This window comes from Vitis vinifera, chromosome 10 (genome assembly GCF_030704535.1).
Source record: "Vitis vinifera cultivar Pinot Noir 40024 chromosome 10, ASM3070453v1".
Classification (NCBI taxonomy): Eukaryota; Viridiplantae; Streptophyta; class Magnoliopsida; order Vitales; family Vitaceae; genus Vitis; species Vitis vinifera.
This window is the reverse complement of record NC_081814.1, coordinates 25,242,405-25,265,823: the sequence shown is the minus strand read 5'-3', so window position 1 is coordinate 25,265,823 and position 23,419 is coordinate 25,242,405. Positions and strand designations below refer to the sequence as shown.

The following is a 23,419-nucleotide window of genomic DNA, read 5'->3' as shown; positions in this document are numbered from 1 at the left end:
AAGATGCCATTTGTAAAAGGAATATAAAAAAGAGAATGAATAATATATTAAACCACTTATCCAATTTTATGTTTAGTTGAAGATAAGACATGATAAATAATGAAATACATTATACTATTTCATTACCAACCATATGATAAGATAATATTATATCCTATCTCATGTGAAGCCCAACCAATCGAACATGACCTAAAGGCTATATTTGGTTAATGGGATATGATAGGATACGATAGAATATATATACCTTAGGATATTATATCCTATTGGTTAATAAGTACATATTTTAAAATATGATTTCTAATAAAATATGATATCATTGAATATATATATATATATTCTATTAACATAATATTTTGAAGTAGCATAACAAATGTGATATGTTATATTATATTATGTTTATATATAATTTGTGAAATGAATAAGAAATAATATGAAATATATATTATTTTTATTGTTTAAAATAATAATTATATCACATTCCAATATTTTCTATTTAAAAATAAAAAATGAAATTTCTCTTATATTTAACAATATTCATTATTAAAATATTTAAACTTCATAAATAAAAAAATTAATTTATGTTATTTAATATATAAAGATAATTTATGTAACATATATTAATATTATTTTATAAATATTTATTTAGCTTTTCTTTTTTAACCATAAATTTAATTTATAATTAAAAAATGACTTAAAAAATGAGTATATAAAAAATAAAAAATTATGATATATGAAATATCTCATATCTTATTATGAAATTAACATCTCATTCAAAAATTGAAGTTTTCTATTGTACTTATCAACACCATTTGAAAAAGAAACTATGTAATCAATTTATTAATAAGGTAAGTTTGTATGGTTGTGAGAAACTTATTAACAATAAATTTAATGAAAAATGATGACCAACTAGAAGGGTACGAAAATAAGATCCAAGGACCAAAGATGCCATTGTGGTGCTAGGAGAATTAATTTTCAAATGGGATCATATTAAACAAATGCAATAGTTTTCTTTTAGTTACTCAAATAACCACAACAAATGTCAAAAGTCACAAGATATTGGCTTTAAGGTAAAAAAAAATCCTAAATTAGTAAAATTCTTCATAATTTATATAATATACGAAAAAACATCTAGATTATGTTTGATTTTGAAAAATTTGAAGGAAATTAGAAGATAAAAAAAATAAAAAATAAAAATAAACAAAAAGAAAAAATGAAGAAAAATAACAAAATAAATTTAAATACAATGAATCTTTTATTAATATTTGAAAAAAAATCTAAATTATGTGGGTATTTGATAAATCAACTTAATAACTTAAAGTGACTTAATAATTTAATTTATGTCATTAAATAAATTAGATATGTTTGGTAAAATAACTTAATAGTATAATTTAAAATCGAAAATAACTTTTAAGTAATAAATAAAAATAATTAATTTATTTTTAAGTCCATATTTTTATTTACCTTTTTATCCCTATTTGTTATAATTAGGATTTTAAAAAAATAAAAATTATAACATGGAAATTAATTAGAAAATAGAGACATGTTAAATCCACATTTTTATTTACCTTTTTATTTTCATTTGTCTTAATTATTTTCAGGATCTTTTTTACTATTTCATGACCTCCATTGTTACTTGACTTGCTTTGCTTCAATTATAATGTATAATGATAAATACGTTAATTGATAATTTAGAATAAATTTTAAATCAATTTTATCAAATAATTTTAATATTTAAAATAATAAGTTTTAAGTTAACGATTTAAGTATAATTTATTTTAAAATCAATTTAATTATTAAGTAATAAATATTAAATTTTATTAAATATTTCAATTTGATTTTACAAAATTTAAAGAAAAACGAAACAGAAACAAAAAGAAAAAAAAATAAATTTAAGAAAAAATAAATATTTTATTAATATACTTTAGAAAAAACTATTATGATATCATTTATTTTGATTATCTTTTATTAATATTTCATCCAAATCATATTTTTGTAACTGTTATTCTATAATGCGAAGAAGTCTTTTTCAACTTCACACTTGTAAGTTGTAGCTATCAATAAATGTGACGTGTTCCAAAAAGACCGTATAGACCTGTCAGAATCCTAATAATAATAATAATAATAATAATGAACTAGACATAGAGCTTCAACATGAGGCGGAATGGCGGTGCATACAAAACGTCAAAATCTTAGGGGCAATTAGGAAAAAATGGAGAAATTTTGGGGCAAAGAGAAACGAAACCAGCGTATATAAGGAAAGGCCTTAGGCTTCGAGTTCGGCCTCTCCAGCTTCAGATTTCTCTCTCGTCAGGTCTCTCTTTCTCTACCCATGGATTGAGATCATTTTCTAGGGTTTCTTCGTTGAATTATCAAAATGTATTTCTTGTCTATTATCATACTATTTGTCTTCAGTTTTTAATTTGGGCTTAATTTTACCACTCATTGTGCAATTCCCTTGTTTTTTTCTTGTATTTTTAGTTTATTTTCTGTTTGGTTGGTGTGAAACCCTGATCTGATTAAAAGAAAACGAGAACTAACCCGCGCGTGGCAAATACAAATTCTTGGAAAGGTGAAATAATGAAGCATTCCTAGGTTTGTTAGTAAATTATAGAATTTGATTTCTTTGTTGTTGATCACATGTTAGTTGTTTGTGTATAATTTTTTTGTATTTTTTTTTTTATATATTTGGGCTTGATTTTATTTTCCCCTTTTTTATTTTTGTTTACTGTTTGGCTGCTTTGAAACCTGAGCTGAAGAAAGGAGAGGAAAAACTGAAACTTTTTGAAAGCCCCAGCCCCCCTCCCCACCCCACCGCACCACACTCCGCTCGTAAAAAGCCTTTATGATATTGAGTTTTGGATTTTCAAACCCAAGCCCATTATGAGTTTTTTTTTTTCTTTTCATTTTTAATCACTTTTTGCAAGTTGCATATGGAAACATTGAACAGGACAAATGGGTTTTTTTCTCAACTGGAACAACAGCTCACATTTTCATTCTGACCCTTTCTTACCTTGTCATTACCATATTTCCCTAGTTGATATTTCAAAATAATTTGCTTAATGTTCCAGGGTTGCAGATAACATTTTTGCTTTTCTAATAAATCAAACGACTGAAATTTTTTCCTCTCTAGAAATATGGGATGGCAGGTGTTTCCAACAGTTTTGTCCGGCCCAATGAGAACTATTGCTTCTGTAGTTGTCACCATTTGGAGCTACCTTTTTTTTATGCATTTGTTTTTTTAAATTTTTTGATAGGCAAACAAAAAAACCATGTATTGATTAAAAAAACACCTAGAAAAAGGCACACCAAGCATTCTTATTATGTTTTCTTCTAAATCAATGATTTTCATGGGAAACAAATATTTCTAGGGTTCATGCTGTGAATGATGAAAATGTGTCTTGCTTGTGGTCATATATGGTTGCCTATTTTTTTTTTTTTCTCTCTCTCTCTCTCTCTTTTTTTTTTTTTTTAATGAACTCTCGGGTTTGGTTTCTCTGGAAACTAACAAATTTTAAAAGGTTGAAATAGTCAAATAAATTAAATTTAAATTTAAATTGAGTTTCATTTTCTTTAATTTTCTGGGGGGTTAAAAGGAGTGTTACGAGCGGTTGATTACTAAGAAAATCTTGGAAAGAAAAGATATTATGCTTTTTATCGGCTTTTCATTGTTGAAGCTTCAAATTTCAGTGTTTGGATATGTATCATTTTCATTTCTGTCTTTCTTGAAGAGGAGAAATTAGAGAACCCCGTACTTGTGTTGTCATAAAAATGGGCCCCTTTCAGTCTCCCTAATCAAACTTTTAGACAAGTATTCTTGGATTTTCATTCTCTCTTTTTGCTTGTTGATGACACCCCCCTTCCCCCTCTCTCTTTGCACTTTTTATCTATTATAGCAGTTTTGAGGATGTTTTCCCCTATTTGAGGCTTTTATGGAGCATTTTTTTCAGCCATCTGATTATTTCTGGCCCATAAATCATAATATTATTTCCTAAGATTATCGTCAGCGACTCAGTTCCTGCTGTCAATCACAGCTAGTTAGTGTTTAGTTCCTGAAATCAAAAACCTTTTGTTTCATCAAAGTTTTTGAAAAAATTTGAAGTACATTTAGGAAGAACAAAAGTTTAAATCAACATATTTTTTATTTATCTTACTCGGTGAAGACAACTGCTTGTTTATTTTCTGTTCAGTTTTTTTTATCTGTTTAATAGTTTTTCTTGAGGAATGTTATTAAATTTAAACTTTCTTTGTCTTTTTTTATTTATTCAATTTATTATTCTAATTCTAAGTGATTAGAGTTTGATCCGTGCTACTTGATTTAGAGATTTTGTTTATGGTATATTACTTTCATATATTGTTTCATTATTCAATTTGTGTCCTTCATCTTACAAATTATCCTACTCATCTAAGTATCTTATCCAATTGTGCAACATTATACCATTAATTATAAATATGTTGATGAGGCTTATATTGTTTTACTTAGTATATTCAAAACTAATATTTTTATTAGCTACTTTAGTTCATTACTTTTGAAATTCACTGGGGCTGTGGCCTCATATCTCACTTTTCACCATGCTAATATAGGGTCCTATGGTGTCTCTGTTAATATTATGTATTATTTTTGACAGATCCATCACAAAGTGTCCTTGGGTACTTACGTTTTCTCCAGGAGGTATTTATTTATTCTCAATTGTTGGGAAAATTAGCATTAGCTATAACATTGCTATTTAGTGTCTTCCAAGTGTGAAGCAAAAGCAAATTCTAAAGACAGTTGGGGAAGTGCGTGCAGGCTTTCATATAGCATAGAGAATGAGCTACTTATGGTCCTGATAATTAGTTCATAAACCTTTCTGTTTACAGGTGTGGAGAATTGTTTGACCATTAATGGGTTCCACCAAATCTAGTGGTGTCTAATCTTCAGTGAATGTTCCATTAATCATCTCTGCTCTTTCTTCCATGTCATCTTTTTCTTCTTTGCCTCTTTCTCTAGCCTTGTTTAATTTGTTGCATCTCAATTATTTGAGTTGGCAATACGAAACCTAGGCATGAGCTTGGGTTAAACCTGAATTAGTTTTAGGTCATCTTAGTTCCATGGAAGTATTGGAAGTTGTTTTCATTTGGATGATTTTGGATAATGTTCAAAGCTTGATTAAGCATGACTTGGTTTGTAATTGAGGCAAAGATTTTACCGTTGTTGGAAAGCTTGGTTCATACAAAATCTTTGGGTATCCATAATCTCTTGGTTGAAGGGAATTTAGCTATCGTTTTATAATAGGTGTAACAAGAGAGTGGGAGTTTGATGTTTGGTTATGCTAGATTGTTGATTTTTTTGGTTAGAGAAGTGGGCTGAATTACTTGCTTGTCTAAACAGATAGTTGAATTGGCTAAGCAAGGTGCATCACAACTGGGAGTCTCGTGCTACTGTCCTCTCTTTATTTGCTTCTCTGTCTCTGTCTCTGTCTCTCTCTCTCTTAAGGGATTTCATGTTACCTCTCTCATTCTCTTTCTAGGTTGTCATATTGTCTTCTCTATGTTTTCTTTTTTCTCTCTCTAGGGGGGTTTCTTGATGCCTTCTCTTTGTTTCTTATATCTCTATATAGGGGATTTTGTGTTTCCGTCGCTGTCAAGGGAATTTCATTCTGCCATTGTATCACTCTCCCCCTCCCTCTCTCTTTAGGGGATTTCTTGCTATCCTCTCTCTCTTTCTCTATATGGGATTAGGGTTGATTAATTGTGGGCTATGGTTTCTATGTTTTTTTGTGGATTTTTTTCCTTTTGCCTTCTGGCATTCTGTTTTTTCATGTTAATAATTTTTTGTTTCTCGTAGAAGGAAAATGTGTTTTCCATAATCAAACATTTCATGACCCCCATCAAATTCAGCAGTTAATCCCTTATGAACTAATGCATGTAAACAAATATCATATCATTCCCACTAAAATGGAATGGAATGGAATGTCTGAAGAAACCATCACATATCTTGATTCCTTTCTACTAAGAATCTAGTCTATGGTTTCCCTCTATTCTAATGGTGGTAAAGGAGGTAGAGAATGATGCAAAAAATTTTCATAATGCAATTCTCAAAAAATAACTTTTTTCCAGATTCCATGGCCTATAGCCTTTTCGATAGCCCTCGGCTCTTTTTTATTTGTTTCTCATTGAATTCTAGATGCTAGTTTTCCCAAGTAGTTGGGGTACAAAGTTCTATTGTTGTTTTTGTTCTAGTCAAAAAGTAACATTCCCATTGTTTTATCATATTATTTACCTAGGTTGATTTTTTAGACAGTTCTGTCTATTGTTGATTTTTTTAGAGTGTCATAAAGATTCAACCATATGAGAAGTGATTGTGGCTCAAAGTCATGATTCTCATGTTCAAGAATCTGTGCATTTTGCCTTTTGATTTGAGGCTTAATTTAGTTGAATTATTTTCGTGGTTGGTAGAAGTCTTATGAGCTGCCTTTCCAATTCCCACATTAGGAAAAAAAAAATGGGGAACATAAGAGCACGTACTAGAGAGTGTGGCAGTCGACGAAAGGTTAGAGCATCTCATCGTGCTGCTGCTGCTGCTGCTGCTGTACCTGAGGGCGGTGAAGACCGGATCCTCCAGATGTTGGAGCGGTTGATGAACTCCGTGGACCAGCTTCGGGAGGAGATAGCCATGGGCTTTGAACGTATGGACAACCGATTTGATGACATACATGCCCTTGTTCAACGTATGGGCCAGAGATCAGCCGCAGGAGAGTCGTGGGTATCTGCTCTGCCCGGTCCAAGCTTCAGGCCGTTCCCTCCAGCAGACCGTTCGAGCTAGATTAGCGAGGGACTTTATCGTTTTGATGTGTGTGTAGCTCGTTTTTATATTTTGCTTTGCTATAGTTGATTTTGGACATCAGATGTAAATATTGGATGACGACGTTATCTATAGGTTATATATCTGCATCATTTTCATACATTTTTTTTTTCAACTTATCTAAATTTTGTGACAGACCAGAATTAAAAAATAGAAGATTGTGACAATGAGCAAAGTCCTAGGAAAGATAATAGTTTATGGTTATCTTATTCAACTACACATGGGTGTGTTAGATTATCATTATTTTAGTCAACATTATGTTTTATATATTAATTTTTTTTTTAAAAATGTAGTTAAGAATACTATTATCATAGCTTTTATTTTTATTATCTTTTATTAATATTTCATTCAAACCATATTTTCTTTAGGGCTTGTTTGAGAGAAAATGGAAAAGAAATAAAATTTTAAAAAAAGTAAAAAGAAAGAAAAAGTAAAAGAAAATAAAAAATAGATTCTAATCGAGAAATTATTTTTAAATGTTACTTTAAATTCATTTAACTTATGTTTTTTCATTATATAAAAATTAAATAATTTTAATATATATATATATATATATATATATATATATATATATATATATATATATAATTATATTTAATTTTCTTTCATTTTTTTAACGAAACTAATTATAAAAAAATTATTTTTCTTAACAATTTTTTTTTCTATCCTCAATACTTTAATTCCGCATACCAAACATAGCCGACTTGGACCTTTAGGCCTTGATTAGTAACTGCTTCTAAAAACAACTATAAAAAATTGTTTTTAAAAGTATATTTTAAAAACCATTTTATGATATTTTTTAAAATAAAAATATATTTGAAAACTTGAAATGTTTTTAAGTTATGTTTAATATTTTTAAATATGTTCTAAAAATAAATTTTATATTTATTGCTTTATTTTTAATTATTTTATATATTTATATAATTATTTTTTAAAACAATTATAAAAAAACAAGTAAAAATAATTGAAAACAACTAAACCATGTAAAATTAAGAACATAAAATAGAAAATTTTTTTTTGGTTTTCAAATATTTTTTTCTGTATTTTGGTTTCGGAGAATAGAAACGGTTTTCAAAAACATTTTTTAAACAGACCCTTAATTTTCTTTTGGGCCTAAATGACAACCATTATAATAATAATAAAATTTAGATTAAACTTCGGCATGGTCGTATATGAAAAATGTCAAAAAGTGGAAGGGTAATTAGGGAAAAAGAAAGAAGTTTTGGGGGGCAAAAAAGTAACGAGACCTGTGTCTATAGAAGAAGGCCTTTGGCTTGGAGAGTGGGCAATCGAAGCTCAACTCTTCTCGGCTCTGTGCTCTCCAAATTCTGATTTCTCCCTCGTCAGGTCTCTCTTTCTCTCTCTATCCATCGATTCAGATCATTTCCTAGGGTTTCTTCGTTGAATTATCAAAATGTATTTCGTGTTTATCATCATATATCTGCTATTTGTTTTCAGTTTATAATTAGGGCTAGCTGATTGTGTTTTCCCCTGATTTTCTCTTGTATTTTTCATTTATTTTCTGTTTTATTCTGTGGAAATTGATCTGAATAAAAGAAGGCGAGAATTGTGTTCCTTGTTTTTCTCGTTTGCAGATTCTTGAAAAAGTGAAATATTGAAGTAATACGCGGTACATTAGGAGTATTTCTAGGTTTTTTTAGTAAATTATGGAATTTTATTTCTTGTTTTTATTCACATGCTAGTTGTTTGTTTATACTTTTTATGTATTTGGGCTCGATTTCGTGGTTGAATTTATTTTTAATGTTTGTTTGGTGCGAAACCTGAGCTGAAGAACAGAGAAGAAGAACTGAACCCCTATGTTCGATCTATTGTGGTTGGTGGGAGAAAAGTTAATTTAAAAAATTGAAATAATTAAGATAAAAATGGCACCAGGACTTCTCTCTCAAAATTTCTTAAATCGTGATAGATGATGAATTTAATTTTCTATCTTCTTGAAAACTGCCTGCCTACAGAAGCCTTGCATTTTAGAACCTGAATCCATTATGAATTCTGGCATTTTCTTCCACTTTCTGTAAGTTGCCAAATGGTGGAACATTCATATATATTTTTTTTATGGACTGTTCGTTATTATTGGACAGGACATGAGTTCTTTCTCAACTGGAAACAACAGCTCACGTTTTCATTCATACTATTCCTCAATGGAAACTATATCCTTGTCATTGCTACATTTCACTTGGTTGATATTTCAAAATAAGTTGGTGTTATGCTGCAGGGTTGCATCTAACCTTGATTTGTAGGAAACTTTGCCAGATTATGCAATGATATATGTCATACTGTAGGACCTGTTCTTTGAGAAATGAAATGAATGGAATTTTTCCCTTCTATAAATATGGGAGGGAAGGTGTTTCTACCAATTTTTGTAAGCCCAGTAAGAAGTATTACTGCTGCAGTTGTTACTATTTGGAGCTACACTTTTGTTACGTTTTTCTTTGAAATCAGTGATTTCCGTGGGGAGCAAATATTTCTAGGGTTCATGGAGTGAATTATGAACATGTGTTTCTTGCTTGTGGTCATATATTGGCTACTTTTTTATGATTTTTTTTCTCTAGTTTTACAAATTAAGGCTTGACTTTCGGGTTGATTGTATTGCTACCTTTTTTTTTTTTTAATTTATTTATTAATGGTCTCTCGTGAATTGAACTCCTATATTAAATGCAAATTTTAAAAAGTAGAAATAGTCAAATAAATTAGATGGAAAATTAAAAATTGAGCTTTTCACTTTCTTTAATTTTCTGGGGGATTGAAAGGACTTATGTGCAGTTTTATTGTTCAGAAAATAAGTTTTTTGTGGGCTTTTCATTATGAGGGAAATGCAGTAAAAAATAAAATAAAAGGAAAGGGATTGTATCTCTTACTGGCTTAGTTGTGTTAAGTTTCAAGTTTCAGGGTGTGGCCGATTTTTCAGAAATGTAGAACATAGTTTTGTTTTTTGTCTTTCTTGAAGTGAAAATAGAGAACACCATTTTTTTGTTCTCACAAAAGTGGGTCCCTTTTGGAGTATTCTCTCCCAAACCAATCTTCTAGATGAGTATTCTTACATTTTCATTCTCTCTTTTTGCTTGTTGATGGTCCCTTTTTTTTTTTTGGCTCTTTCATCTATCTAATAGCAGTTTTGAGCATGTTTTTCCCTATTTGGCATTTTTTTTCAGCCATTTGAGTTTTGAGCGTCCACAAATCATAATTTTTTTTTCTAGGATCATTGTTTGTAACTTTGTTCCTTCTTTGAATCACAGCTCTGTTAGCATTTAATTCCTAAAATCAAAGCTTCTGTTTTTTCAACTGAAAAATGTTGAAGCACATTTAGGAAAAGCAAAATGCAAGTCAAGAGAATTTTTTATTTATCTTACACAGTCAAGACAAATGCTTGTTTATTCTCTGTTCAGCTTTTGTTATCTGTTTCATAGTTTTCTTAAACAGTATTCTTACATTTACATTTTTTTCTCATTCTTTTTTATTCGACTTATAATTCTAATTCTAGGCAATTTACAGTGAGCTACTTGATTTAGAGATTTCATTTATGATATATCACTTTCAGATATTGTTTTATTATTTTAACTGTGCACATTATATTATAAATTATCCTACTCATCTAAGTATCTTTTACAAATTGTGCAGTAGTACACCAGTAATTGTAATTATGTTGATGATGTTTATATTGTTTTAATTAGGTAGTTTATTTTCAATATCTAATATTTTTATTAGGTACTTTAATTCATTACTTTCTAAATTCTCTCGGGCTATGGCCTCATTTATCACCTTTTACCATTGGCAATCTGGGGTCCCATGGTGTAACATTGTCTTTGTCAACATTGTGAATTGGTTTCAATGCTAAGCAAGCTGATCTTTTGCAAAGCGTCCTGGGTACTTGTGTCTTTCTATAGGAAGTATTTTTTTTTTTATTCTCAACTTATGGATCTTGTGGGTGCAAAAATTAGCTATAGCATAGCTATGTAGTGGCTTGCTAGGGTGAAGCACAAGCAAGTTCTGAAACGAGATCAGGGAGCATGTGTAGGCTCTCATATAGTATATAGAATGAGCTACATAATGGTCCAGATAATCGAGTTCATAATCTTCTAATTCACTATTATGGAGAATCTTTTGATCATTAAAGCATTTCATCACATCTAGGGCTGTCTGGTCCTAGTGAATGTTCCATTAAAATAATCATCTCTGCTTATCTTGAAATGGAATAGTTTGCAAAAGTTTGATTTACCTTTTCTCAACGCCTGCATTTGATTCTTTGTTTCTCCCTTGTTTCCTTTCTCTCCTTTGCCTCCTTTTTCTAGTTGTGTCTGTGTGGCTGTATCTCAATTATTTGAGTTGGCAACAGGAAGCCTAGTCTTGGACTAAGGTTAACTCCACAAATAAACTTAGGTCATCCTAGTTCCAATTAAGTGTTGGAGGCTTTGTTTTTGTTTAGACAATTTTGGATAATCTTTTGGCTTGGCAATAGAGGCAAATATTTTAGGAAAGCTTGGTTCAGACAAGATCTTTGTGTACCCATTAGCTCTTGGTTTGAGGGTATTTAATCATTGTTTTGCCATGGGCATAACTGGAGAAAAGTCACATGGAAATTTGATGTTTGGTTATGCTAGATTGTTGATTATTTGGCTTGAGGATTGGGTTGTGCTTATTCTTCCTTGTTTGTCTAAAGAGACAGTTGATCAATCAGCTGAGCGAGGTGCATCACAATTAGGAGTTCTTTTTAGGGAGTTTGATGCTGCCCCTGTCTCCCCTGCCTGTTGCTCTTACACTCTCTTTTTTGGGAGATTTCATGCTGTTTTCTCTTTCTGTAGGGGATTTTATACTGCCCTCCCTCTTTCTTTGTCTCTTGCTCTCTTTATATATATCATGTCACCTTCTCTCTCTCTTTCTTTCTCTCTCTCTCTTCCTGTAGGAGGTTTCATGCTGCCTCTCTCCCTCTCTCTCTCTCTCTAACCACCACCCCCTCCCTCTTCTGGGGTAACTTTTTCATTTTTGTTTAGGTTTTCTATTTGTTCATATTAATACTTGTTTGTTTCTTGTGAAAGGGAAATGTATTTTCCATTATAAAATATTCTATCAAGCCTTAATTTACATATATTTTATCTCTATGCTAAGACTATACGTTGAATTAGCTGTGAGACTGTTTTGTGTGTACTCGAAAACATGTGATGACCCCCCTTAAATCAGCATTTAATCCCTTCCAAACTAATGGATCTAAACAAATAGGACATCCTTCTACTTAAATGGTTGGAATGCCTGAAGAAACCATCACATATCTTGATTGCTTTTTGCTAAGAATCTGGTCTGTTATTTCCCTCTATTCTAATAGAGTTAACTGAAGTAGAGAATCATGCAAAAAAATTTCATATTGCAGGTCTCTGAAACTAAGTTTTATCTTGATTCTATGGTCTAGTCTTTTCCACTGCCCTCTGCTCTGCTTCATATTGCAAATTTTTTTTTTTTGGAATTATTTTTCGGTGGTTAGTAATCTTTTTAAAAAACTCTTATGAGTCTCCTCTTGAATTTTTATATTACAAAAAAATGGGGATATGTAAAAGCACTGAAATCATAATTATGAGCCAGAAACTGCATGATGAAGTAATTATTACTCAGTAAACACTTTAGCAATGGTATCCATAAAAGTAAACATTTTAGGAATTGATGGTAGCTTTATTCTCAGCTCGAGTTTTCTAGACACTCTCATTTGTCTCTGTTTTTGAATTTCATATCTAAGTTGTACTTCTTTCTTGTACCTTCTGAGCTGATAACTTTGCTATTCCATTGTTGTACTCTTGACAGACTTATTTCGTTTCCAGTGTGATACAAAATGTCTCGGAGGTATGATAGCCGTACAACAATCTTTTCCCCTGAAGGGCGTCTCTACCAAGTCGAGTATGCAATGGAGGCCATTGGAAATGCAGGGACTGCAATTGGGATCCTGTCAAAGGATGGTGTTGTTTTGGTAGGTGAAAAGAAGGTCACTTCCAAACTCCTTCAAACCTCGACATCAACAGAGAAGATGTACAAGATTGATGATCATGTAGCATGTGCTGTTGCTGGGATCATGTCTGATGCCAACATCCTTATCAACACGGCCAGGGTCCAAGCCCAGCGCTACACCTACGCTTACCAAGAGCCAATGCCAGTCGAACAGCTGGTTCAGTCTCTATGTGACACCAAGCAAGGCTACACACAGTTTGGTGGGCTTCGACCCTTTGGTGTTTCGTTTCTGTTTGCAGGCTGGGATAAGAATTTCGGGTTCCAGCTCTACATGAGTGACCCTAGTGGAAACTATGGTGGATGGAAGGCTGCAGCAATTGGGGCAAACAATCAAGCAGCACAATCAATGCTTAAACAGGACTACAAAGACGACATCTCAAGAGAAGACGCAGTTCAGCTGGCACTGAAGGTACTGAGCAAGACAATGGACAGCACGAGCCTTACTTCGGACAAGCTGGAACTGGCTGAGGTATTCCTCTCTGCCTCTGGGAAAGTTAAGTACCAGGTATGCTCAGCCGACGCCCTGAGCAAGCTGCTGGTGAAGTTTGGAGTGACCCAACCGGCTGCTGAGACCTCTTGAGGAGTACTAGATACTGTATTTTGGCTTAATGCAAGTTTGAGGTTTACTTGGATCATTATCTATCATCAGCAGGATTTTGAATTGTATGCTCCATTTGGTATAACTTTGTGAAACACATGATGGATTATTGTGCTGAAAGCAACTCTTCCTTGTTCATGGATTGGAACTTTTAGGCTTGCTCCGTAGCTAGTTAGGTCTAAATTAATTGTTTCTTTTGCAGCACTTGGAAGTGATCATCGTGAAAGCGTTTTTAATCTATAATTAATGCTTCTGTTTGTCGGTAATATTTCTACTAGAAACACTGGCAAGGGAAATTATTGAAACAGTTGGTGTTTGATTATAACTAATCATCAAGGGGATGAAGGGAATGTAAGGAATCAGGATTAGAAATTCCATTGAAATATTTACGAGATTACCTTGCAAAACATGGAAAATGGAATGAGAATAAAATTTGGTTTCTTTTTAAGATTTTACTGGCACTGAAAATGAATTAAAATATTGAATTGTCTTTATATATTTATTCATTTTATTTTCAGATTTATAATGGTGGAGGGGAAAAAATAAAATTAAATGATGGGAAATGATGTGAGAACAGTGAAACTCATTCCCAAATTTATTACATATTTTTTTTTTTTAGCTTTGTTTGATTGGATGGATTTTGGATGAAAAAAATATTCTCCTATTATTTTTTAATATATAAATATTTGTAAAATTGAAAATATTTAGTTCATGTATCTCTTCTTATTAATCAAAATTATTAGTCATACAATAAATGACTACAATATACTATTATATTTGAAGTATAATAATTATTACCTATTAGAGGCATAAGGTAAATATATCATCACATTTCTATTTTAAAACAAGAAATTAGTAGTATATTCCATATAAAATATAGTAATTTTTATATAAAAATTATCAATTTATCTTATATATTTTTTTTAAAATTCTAGTGGTTAATTTTTAGAGTTATTTTCTTTTGAAAGCCTCAAAGAGTTTTTAAAAGTCATTTATCTTTTAAAGATAATTTTTGCTATTTATATAATTTTTTTTTTAAAAAAAAAGTTTACCGTGATATCTAAGTAATTTATTCACAAAATTCGATTCTTCAAATTTGAGGAGTCCAATTCATGAAGAGGAGTGAAATAATGGTTTAATGAGTTTTTTTTTTTTTTCCTAGGAATATCTTGTTAAAAGGGAAAAATAATCTCTTATTTGCAAACATAACTTTCTTGCTTATATATAAACATTTTTTTTTACCAAATTACCACTCAAACCAAATAAGAAACCCTCTAAATTTAAACCTCTTTCCCTTTCTCTCTCTTCATCGTCTTCTCTTGATTCTGAGCAATTTCTTTTAAATTCAAATATCATTTTTTCTCTTTTTTTTTTTCATTGTCCATTTTTTTTATACCTAACTCCCTCTAAGTTTACATGATGATATACACACAAATTCCATGAAGTCCTACAATATAAGTAAAACAATAAAAAAATATGTGAAACAAAATTTATTAAAATTAATAATTATGGGGTGCAATTTTAGTGTTTATATTATTTACAAAAGAAGACTTTATCTTTGATTCTTTTACTTACTTTGGTAACAATTCAAAAGTAGACAACGAAATTGTTTTCTTTGTTTTCAAAGTCCATCGAGGGCCTAGAGTGACTTATTCCTAAATAATTTTGTTGAAAAGTAAAGTACATGTGTGTAGTTCTTTTACAATTTCTCAGACTTGTAGGGATATGTTGTGAAGTTTTTTCTTCTTTGTGAAGCCTTTTTTCCCATGTGGAGTGTTTTGCCTATCAAAAGTCTTCTTCATTAAAGGAAGTCACCATTATTTATAGGTGAAACTAAAGAATTAAATCTAGAACCCCCAAGATTTAGTTGGGTAATTTAAAGAATTTGGTAACTTATATTTTTTCATTAAGAAAAATTTTCAACAAGATAATATTTATATTTAGGTCTCTTTTGATTTCAATTGGAAGATTTGTTTCCTTTAGAAATTTATCAACTATTTATTGTTTTTTAATTCTTTTTTTATTGCAATCGAAAAATTTGATTTTATTTATAAAACTAAATTTTGTAGTATTCCAAATTTCATCATGTGTCACCTTTTAAATATATGTCACATGTCAAATGTATGTGACTCATCATTTATCAAGGTTAAATTTTGTTGAATCGGGAAGCCACAATTTTTAAGACCAATTTAGTGATAATTTAGTTCACTAATTTTTTTTTAAAATTTTTTTTTTATGTCTACAAATGCCCCCACTTCAAGATGTATCATGTACATGCCTTGCCATGTGTACGAGGTGGGTCTTGAAGTTACCTTTCGTTCTGCTTTTATTGGTGATGTATGCAATTTAAGTTCATATAGGTCAAAAGCATCATGCAGTTTAGGCTCGTGCTTTTAAGAGCATCATTTGTCCTCATTTTGATCCAAGGGCGATAAATGCATGTTCTTGTAACAAAGTTTAACTGAGAGTCTGAGATGACCTATTCTCAACCAAACTTGTGAAGATCTTTCTTAAGTATTTTGAAGAACAAAAGAAGGTTCTTTGAATTCATCTTGATTTTTAGTCTTGAAGGTGGATGAATGCCACTTTTGTATTGTATTTGATATTTTTCCCTAGGCTTGTTGAAAAATGTGCCAAGCTTAGACTTGATTTCAATCCAAGGATGGTAAACACATGTTCTTAGAGCAAAGTTTAATCGAGAGTCAATAGTGACTTGACTTTGTCTTCTTTGGCTTTGAAGGTGGTTGAATGACACTTTTGTCTTGTGTTTGATATTCTTCCACAGGCTTAGTTAAAAATGTTTGGAGTTTGATCATCTCTTTTAAAGCTTTATTTTTTTGGATTTGATTTTGATCCAAGGGTAGTAAACATATGCTCTCAGAGCAAAGTTTAATTGAGGATCAATGATGACTTGATTTTAAGTAAACTTATAAATAATTTCCTAGAGTATTTTTAAGAACCCGACTTTGCCTTTTTTGGCTTTCAAGGTGGATGAATGACACTTATGTATTGTATTTGATATTCTTTTATGAACTTGTTGAAAAATATTTTTGATCCTAACTTTTAAAACTTCATTTTTTGGATTTAGCTTATGAGTTGTATCTCCCTTTTGAGAATACCTCGTGTTGAAGAAAAACACTTACATTTAGAGAAGTTGGAGATTTTAATTTAGAATATTTGAATTTGACTTCTTTAATGCAAAGAATTTGCTTCTCAGTATAAGAAGTTTGCCAAGAAATATATATATATTTTTCTTCCTTTGACATAAGTTTGATTTTTTTATTTTTTATTTTTTGTTATTATAGTTTAAGCTCTTGTAAGCTATGAGTGATCTGCAGTTTAGGCTCTTACTTTAAGAAACATCACTACTTTTCAAACTCTTGTTATATTGAATAGTTGAAGTGTATCCATAGGCTTCACTTGGTCTGTTGTGTTGAACATTTGTAATGATGCTTCATTCGAATGAACTAGAGTCCAACCTAAGAGTAGCTTTTATCCCCCTTTACTTACTTGAAGGAGAAACCATTTTTTTTTAGCATAATAGAGTGCCAAGGTTTGAAAATAATTGCAGTGAATTTTGATGATGTCACACTTTCTTCATCCTCATTGGTGATGTTTGTGTCCCTAATAGTGTTTTCTTCAAGTTCTTCAATAGACATGTTTTTACTTGCATTTGTTTTTATAACAATCTTTATGTTATGTGCTCGTGTAACTAACTCGTTGAAGGTGTGAGGTTGTATCTCTTGAAAGATGTACAAAAGACCCCAATGCATGCCTTGTATGCACATATCCATATCCAACACCTCAAATAATTTATCTTTGTAGTCAAGGCTTAAGGAACGCCAACGATTGATGTAGTCAGCAACCAGCTTGCCTTTTCATTACTTGGTATTGGTAAAACTCCATCATGCTAACAGTTCGTCAGGTACTATAGAAGCGGTTGAGGAATTCACGCTCTATTTGGTCCCAACTGTTGGGTGCAAGGTCGATGTACTAATCAAAGGCATTTCCTTGGAAGGATCGAACAAATTGTCTGACTAAGAGATCACCCTCTATACTTGCATCGTTGCAAGCTTTGATGAAATGAACAATATGTTGCTTCAAAATTTCCTTTCCATTGAATGACTAGAACTTTGGAGGTTGATAACCTATAAGCATATGTAGGTTATCAATTCTCTTGGTGTAAGGCTTAGAGTACATAAGTGTACTTTGTGAGGGTTTGTCATATTGCACTCTAACGGTAGTAGTTATCATGTCTTGAAGTTGTTAGATAGATAGTGATGCCACCTAGGTAGATTCAAAGGTTTACCCCTCGATTTGCATTGACTTAGATGCATGCGATGCATCACCTAAAAACACAATCTTTAGAGAGTAAGTCCTTGGCTTGACTCAACCGTATTATGTATTTGTGTCTTAACCTTGTTCATAATGTTTTCAAAACTGGACCAAATATTGAACCGAAAAAGTTACCAGTTCATGGTTCACTAGTTGGATCAATAGTCGAATCGCGGTCGAACCAATGTGTAGACCCCCATTTAGGCATGAGTCATTTTTTCTCTGTTTGTTTTTGCAAATCACATTTTTAGTCAGGTGTCACTATCCCAGCGGGCCACGTGTCACATCTTTAGCGGCCATGAGGAATCAACCTCGTTTTTTGAAGCTGCAGAAGGAGTGGGACAGAAAAGGGGGCTGCAGAAGGAGTGGGTCAGAAAAAAAGTGGCTGCAGAAGGAGTGGGACAGAGAAAAGGTGGCTGCAACAGATATCATTGTGAAGGTAAATCTAGAAAGAAAGGCAGAGAAATGAGGTGAAGAGAGTTTGGCTTTAGGAGAGGGACAGCGGCAGTAGAGTTGCTGGGGGAGATTTTCTTGAGGGGGAGAGGAGATTTTCTTTGGGAGGTCTTCCATTGCCAAGGGTGAGCGAAGGAGAGAGGGAGGCTTCTCTTAGTTGAGAGAGTAAGCTACGAAAGGGATAGTGAGTTCTTGACGGCAGAGAAAGACATTTGGGGTGAGCTGATTTACCTAAGGAGTCCTTGGAGAGAGAAACTCATTGAGGGAGTTGATACTTGATTTCTTTTTGCTTGAGGAACCAGGTATGTACGCAGTTTTCTCAGCGTCTCTCATTATTCATTGATTTTCCATGATATAATGTTGTTTTGGGTGGATGTTGAAGGCCACTGATCTATTTGTTGATATGTATGCCTGCATTTGTGTAGATTCGTCCATCTTTTAATTTGATATGCTCCTGTTGTGGTTATGAAATGCTTGAGAATCATGAGGGTGGTTGCATCTGATATGGTTTACCCACTTGCTCAGAAGATTCATGGATGATTCATGAAGTGGATTTTCTGAGATTTTCCTTTATTTATTCATCTTCTTTCACGCTCTGTTTCTCTACTTCCCTTGTTTCTTGATATTCGTCCATGGTACGCATCCATTTTCTCATCCTTGCTTGAAGGAGATCTTAGAAAATCTGAAGTAGTTGTCATGGCAGCAAAGCTCACCTCATTAGCATCCTCATACCCATTTTCGTTTATTATTCATCGTTTTATCCAACGTGCCTACGTCCCCATCGTTCATCTATCCACCTCTCTCTCTGGGTCGTCATACCCATTTCCTCACTCAAGCTTGCAGGAATCAAGCATCCTTTACCACACCCATCTTCCTCTCATTCATTCTCCATCCCACTCCCTCGCTTACATGGAGTCTCACGGGTGCATGCCATCCTTCACTCCTTCACATACCCGTTAAAACCACTCACCCAAGCCCCCATGTCCATACAACCCATACCTATCCTTCATATTACTCATAACCACGTTCTACCTATCCGGATGTCTTGCATCCGGAATTCTCCTCCACCGCCATTCCATCCGGACATCTCACATCCGGAATTCCTCCCCGCCTACGTTCCATCCGGACATATCGCATTCAGAATTCCTCTCCGCCTACATTCCATCTGGACATATCGCATCCGGAATTCTCCTCCGCCGCCATTCCATCCGGACATATCACATTCGGAATTCCTCCCGCCGCCATTCCATCCGGACATATCGCATCCGGAATTCTTCTCTGCCGCCATTCCATCCGGACATATCACATCCGGAATTACTCCCCGCCTACATTCCATCCGGACATATCACCATCCGGACTTCTTCTCCGCCGACATTCCATCCGGAATGCCTCACATCCGGAATTCCATCCGGACATATCATATCCGGACTTCTTCTCCGCCGACATTTCACCCGGACATATCGCATCCGAAATTCTGTTCGCCCGCGCAACATTCCATCTGGACATATCACATCCGGACTTCTTCTCCACCGACATTCCATTCGGAATTCTGTCCGTCCGCCAACATTCCATCCGGACATATCACATCCGGACTCCTTCTCCGCCGACATTCCACCCGGATATCTCACATCCGGAATTCTGTCCGACCGACATTTCCCCTTCTCCGGATGTCTCAATATCCGGAATCCCATTTTGTAAATTCTTTTAAATCCTGATATTCAAATAGTCCCGATTGCCTCATACTTCGTCCTTAGAGTTCCTTTAGGTTCCAAAATCACATTTTTAATAAAGCTTTGTTGCCACTTTTATTTATGGCAATCAATTTTCATACTTCCCCTGTTTTTTAAAATGTTTTGAAATAAGCAAGGAATCAAATTCTGTGATTCCGAACAATGGAGTTATCGGAATTGATTCAGGCAAAATAAAATGGGCTTTGGTGGGGGCCCTACATATGTGAATTCATGACTAATTGATTGATTGATTTATTTGCCATGCGTGATTGATTTGCTATGTTCCATGATATGTATATAATCAACCTGTGTTTGTGCACTAACCCTATTTTGTGATAGCGCGTTGCCGTTTGCTGATCAGGTACGCATCCACTTCCACTTTGGTTATTGTTTATGCATATTCTGATTCTCATATGTGCATGATAGTTCCGGGTATTCATTGATTTCCTAATTAATTGCCATGATTTCTCCATTTTATTAGTAGAAACCCATTTTAGGGGCTTAGAGGGGTGCTACGGTCCTTACCATACCTTCCCGATAAGTAACCTGACCCCCGAACCCAATCCGGTTTTTCGCAGACCATCTTTTCCAAAATAAAGAGTCACATTTATGGTTTTTCTTTCTTATTTTGTTTACCCTTTTAAAAATAAAACAAAAATAAGTGGCGATTCCAAGTCATTTTTTTTTTAACCGATTAAATCATTTTTTCAAAACAAAAATCGAGCTCGCCATTCGAGTGGGAAACGCATTGAGCCGAAATGCGGGGTCCACACAATGACATCATAAATATATAATTTATATTTTATTAAAATTAAAATTTTAAAAATTTAAAATATATGTATAATTAAAATTTTTAATAACATTTCTTTTTTTTTTTTTTTTTATATTTGATATGTCAATGAAATGATAAATATAAATATCAATATATTAATATATGAAATTTTATTAAATACTATATGTATAATATTTAAATATGAAAGAAAATTATAATATTTAATTTGATCTAAGTATCTATGTATTTTATTATTTTAAAAATTATTATATTAATTAATTCATATTATTTTTATATTTATTGTTGATAATTATTATAAAAATAAATTTGAATATAGATATTTATATTTTTTTATTTCAATGTTTTATATTATATATATAACAATATGTTTAACAAAAGAACTGTGTACATGTTTAACAAAAAAACCGTGTAGCGACAGTGGTTCACTCTTTATTTTGGCAACTCCACGGTTCAAATCCTCACCATGTCAAAATAATTCATTTCTATTATAATTAATTCTACATCTCACATCCGAAAAACACAAAAGAAATGATCTATTTATATAGTTTCCACATTCTAGCATAAGGCAAGAGATTTAGTGGATTGTGCTGTAGGAAATTTGGCCCAGAAAAAGAGGTAAGCATTGGTGGGCTATGTGGGAAGCCCCAAATTTGGGTTGGAAAAAGAGGGAATTTTGGTCAAACAATGTGTTGATCGGTTCACGCGGAATCGGACAGTTCATTCGGTTCAGCAGTCTGATCGCTAGGTTAACCGATTAATGACGGTTCAACCCCAGAATGATTCATTCCATCGGACCGGACCGAATCGAAAAAGTTGTCGGGCGATGGTTGGACTGGCCAGTCTGGTCTGGTTTTTAAAACAATGCTTGTTCATGAGGGATACTATTTGTAGATCTTTCTTCCTCAATGGTCTTGGTGAGTTTGGTAATAACATGAGTCATCTCAGCTAATTGTTCTTCTATGGATGTAGTGCCTATTGTCTTTATCGGCATAGTCATCGCAAAGGAAGAAGTAAAAGAGTTGGAATAGTTAGAAGAGTTAACCTCTTTCGACATCCCAATTGGTGATCCTAAGTGTGAGTTGGTGTTGGAGTTGGCATTGGCAACAAAGTAAGGGGGTTCATCCCCAAAGTCCTTTAGTATTGAAAGGTATTTTTCCCAACCATAAGGACTTTGACCTTTTGCCCCCAAAGAGGCTAAAGTGATGAGCAGTTGGTAACTGTTTACATGTCCCTACTGATTTTAGTGAATGAGTGTGCTTGCTTGCTAGCTTTGTTGAAGGTGTAGTAGTCGATTTTGCCTTACTACGAGTCATAGGCCCATACATGTGTTGTGTGTTGATTGAATAATAACAATATTGCCATCACCCTTGTTGACATGTGTAGCTTGAGTCTCTTTAGATGTTATCGTCTTAGGAGTGATCAATTTTTTAGTGAAAAAAATGAGAGACAAGGATGTTCCACTAGGCGTACTAGAAATTTGTATGCAAAAATTTTGTGAAGTTCTACAATATAAGCAAAACAATAGAAAAATATGCAAAACAAAAATTTGTTAAAATTAATAATTGTGGGGTACAATTTTAGTGCTAATATTCTTTACAAATGAATATTTTCTCTCTAATTTTTTTGCTTTGATCACAATTCGAAAGCAGACGACGAAAGTGTGTTTTTTTTTCAAAGTCAATCAAGGGCTTAGAGTGGCTTATTCCCGAATGATTTTGTTGAAAGACAAAGAACATGTGTATCGTTCTTCTATGATTTTTTGGACTTGTACAGAGATTTTGTGAAGCTTTTTCTTATTTGTGAAACCTTTTTTCTCATGTGGAGTCCTTTTGTCGATTTGAAGTCTCCTTCATTGAAAGAAGTCACCATTATTTATAGGTGAAACTAGGGAATTAAATTTAGAATCCCCAAGATTTAGTTGGTTAATTCAAAGAATTTTGTCAACAAGAAAATATTTATTATTATTTCTCTTTTGACTTCAATTAGAAGATTTGTTTCCTTTAAAAATTTATCAACGAGAGAATATTTATTTATTTATTTTAATTCTCTTTCGACTGCAATTGAAAGATTTAATTTTATTTGTAAAACTAAATTTTGTAATCTTCCAAATTTCGCCATACATTACCTTTTGAATATATGCCAAATATTAAATGTGTGTAACCCATCACTTGTCCGCTAAAATTTTGTTGAATTGGGAAGCCACATTTTTAAAACTAATTTAGTGATACTTTAATTCACTAAATTTTTTTTGATGTCTATTGAGGGATAAAGATCAACACTTTTCTTTTTTCTTCAAGATCATTACGTTCTCCATCTTTCTTTTTTACATATTTTGTTCAAGTTTTTTGTTGCAATTTTTTTTTCAGTTGTTTTTTATTTGGTTTTTTGCCATAGCTTTTTGTCTAGGTTTTTTTTCCATTGTCTTTCATTAGGGATTTTTGTGGTTATTTTAGTTGAGATTTTTTATATTTATCTTTTTGTTAAAATTTGTAGTTGTTTCTATTAAGGTTTTTAGGCGTTGTATTTTATTAAAATTTTATTAGGGTTTTATCCCATTTGTTTTGTTTTGGGTTTTTGTTTTTGGCTTTCTTCAATTTCATTTAAACTTTTATGATATTTTTTGTTAGGGTTTTTATAATTGTTTTTTGTTAGGTTTTTTTATA

At 32.4% G+C, this 23,419-nt stretch overlaps 2 protein-coding genes across 3 annotated transcripts; both read left to right on the top strand.

Annotated features, from left to right (window-relative positions):
- Nucleotides 1–2,283: 2,283 nt before the first annotated feature.
- Nucleotides 2,284–6,943, top strand: LOC100246302 (uncharacterized). Its single transcript, XM_059740484.1, has 3 exons — nucleotides 2,284–2,311; nucleotides 4,626–4,669; nucleotides 6,436–6,943. The coding sequence occupies exon 3, from the start codon at nucleotides 6,443–6,445 to the stop codon at nucleotides 6,800–6,802; it is 360 nt and encodes a 119-aa protein (XP_059596467.1). The 5' UTR covers nucleotides 2,284–2,311; nucleotides 4,626–4,669; nucleotides 6,436–6,442; the 3' UTR covers nucleotides 6,803–6,943.
- A 1,117-nt stretch (nucleotides 6,944–8,060) lies between these two features.
- Nucleotides 8,061–13,583, top strand: LOC100251448 (proteasome subunit alpha type-4-like). 2 transcript variants are annotated; one of them, XM_002266841.4, is made up of 2 exons: nucleotides 8,061–8,188; nucleotides 12,664–13,583. In XM_002266841.4, the coding sequence occupies exon 2, from the start codon at nucleotides 12,675–12,677 to the stop codon at nucleotides 13,425–13,427; it is 753 nt and encodes a 250-aa protein (XP_002266877.1). In that variant the 5' UTR covers nucleotides 8,061–8,188; nucleotides 12,664–12,674; the 3' UTR covers nucleotides 13,428–13,583. The 2 variants fall into 2 exon arrangements, with proteins under 2 accessions (XP_002266877.1, XP_002266917.1); XM_002266881.5 differs by having other exon boundaries at nucleotides 8,081–8,188; nucleotides 12,647–13,583.
- The last annotated feature ends 9,836 nt before the right edge of the window (nucleotides 13,584–23,419 follow it).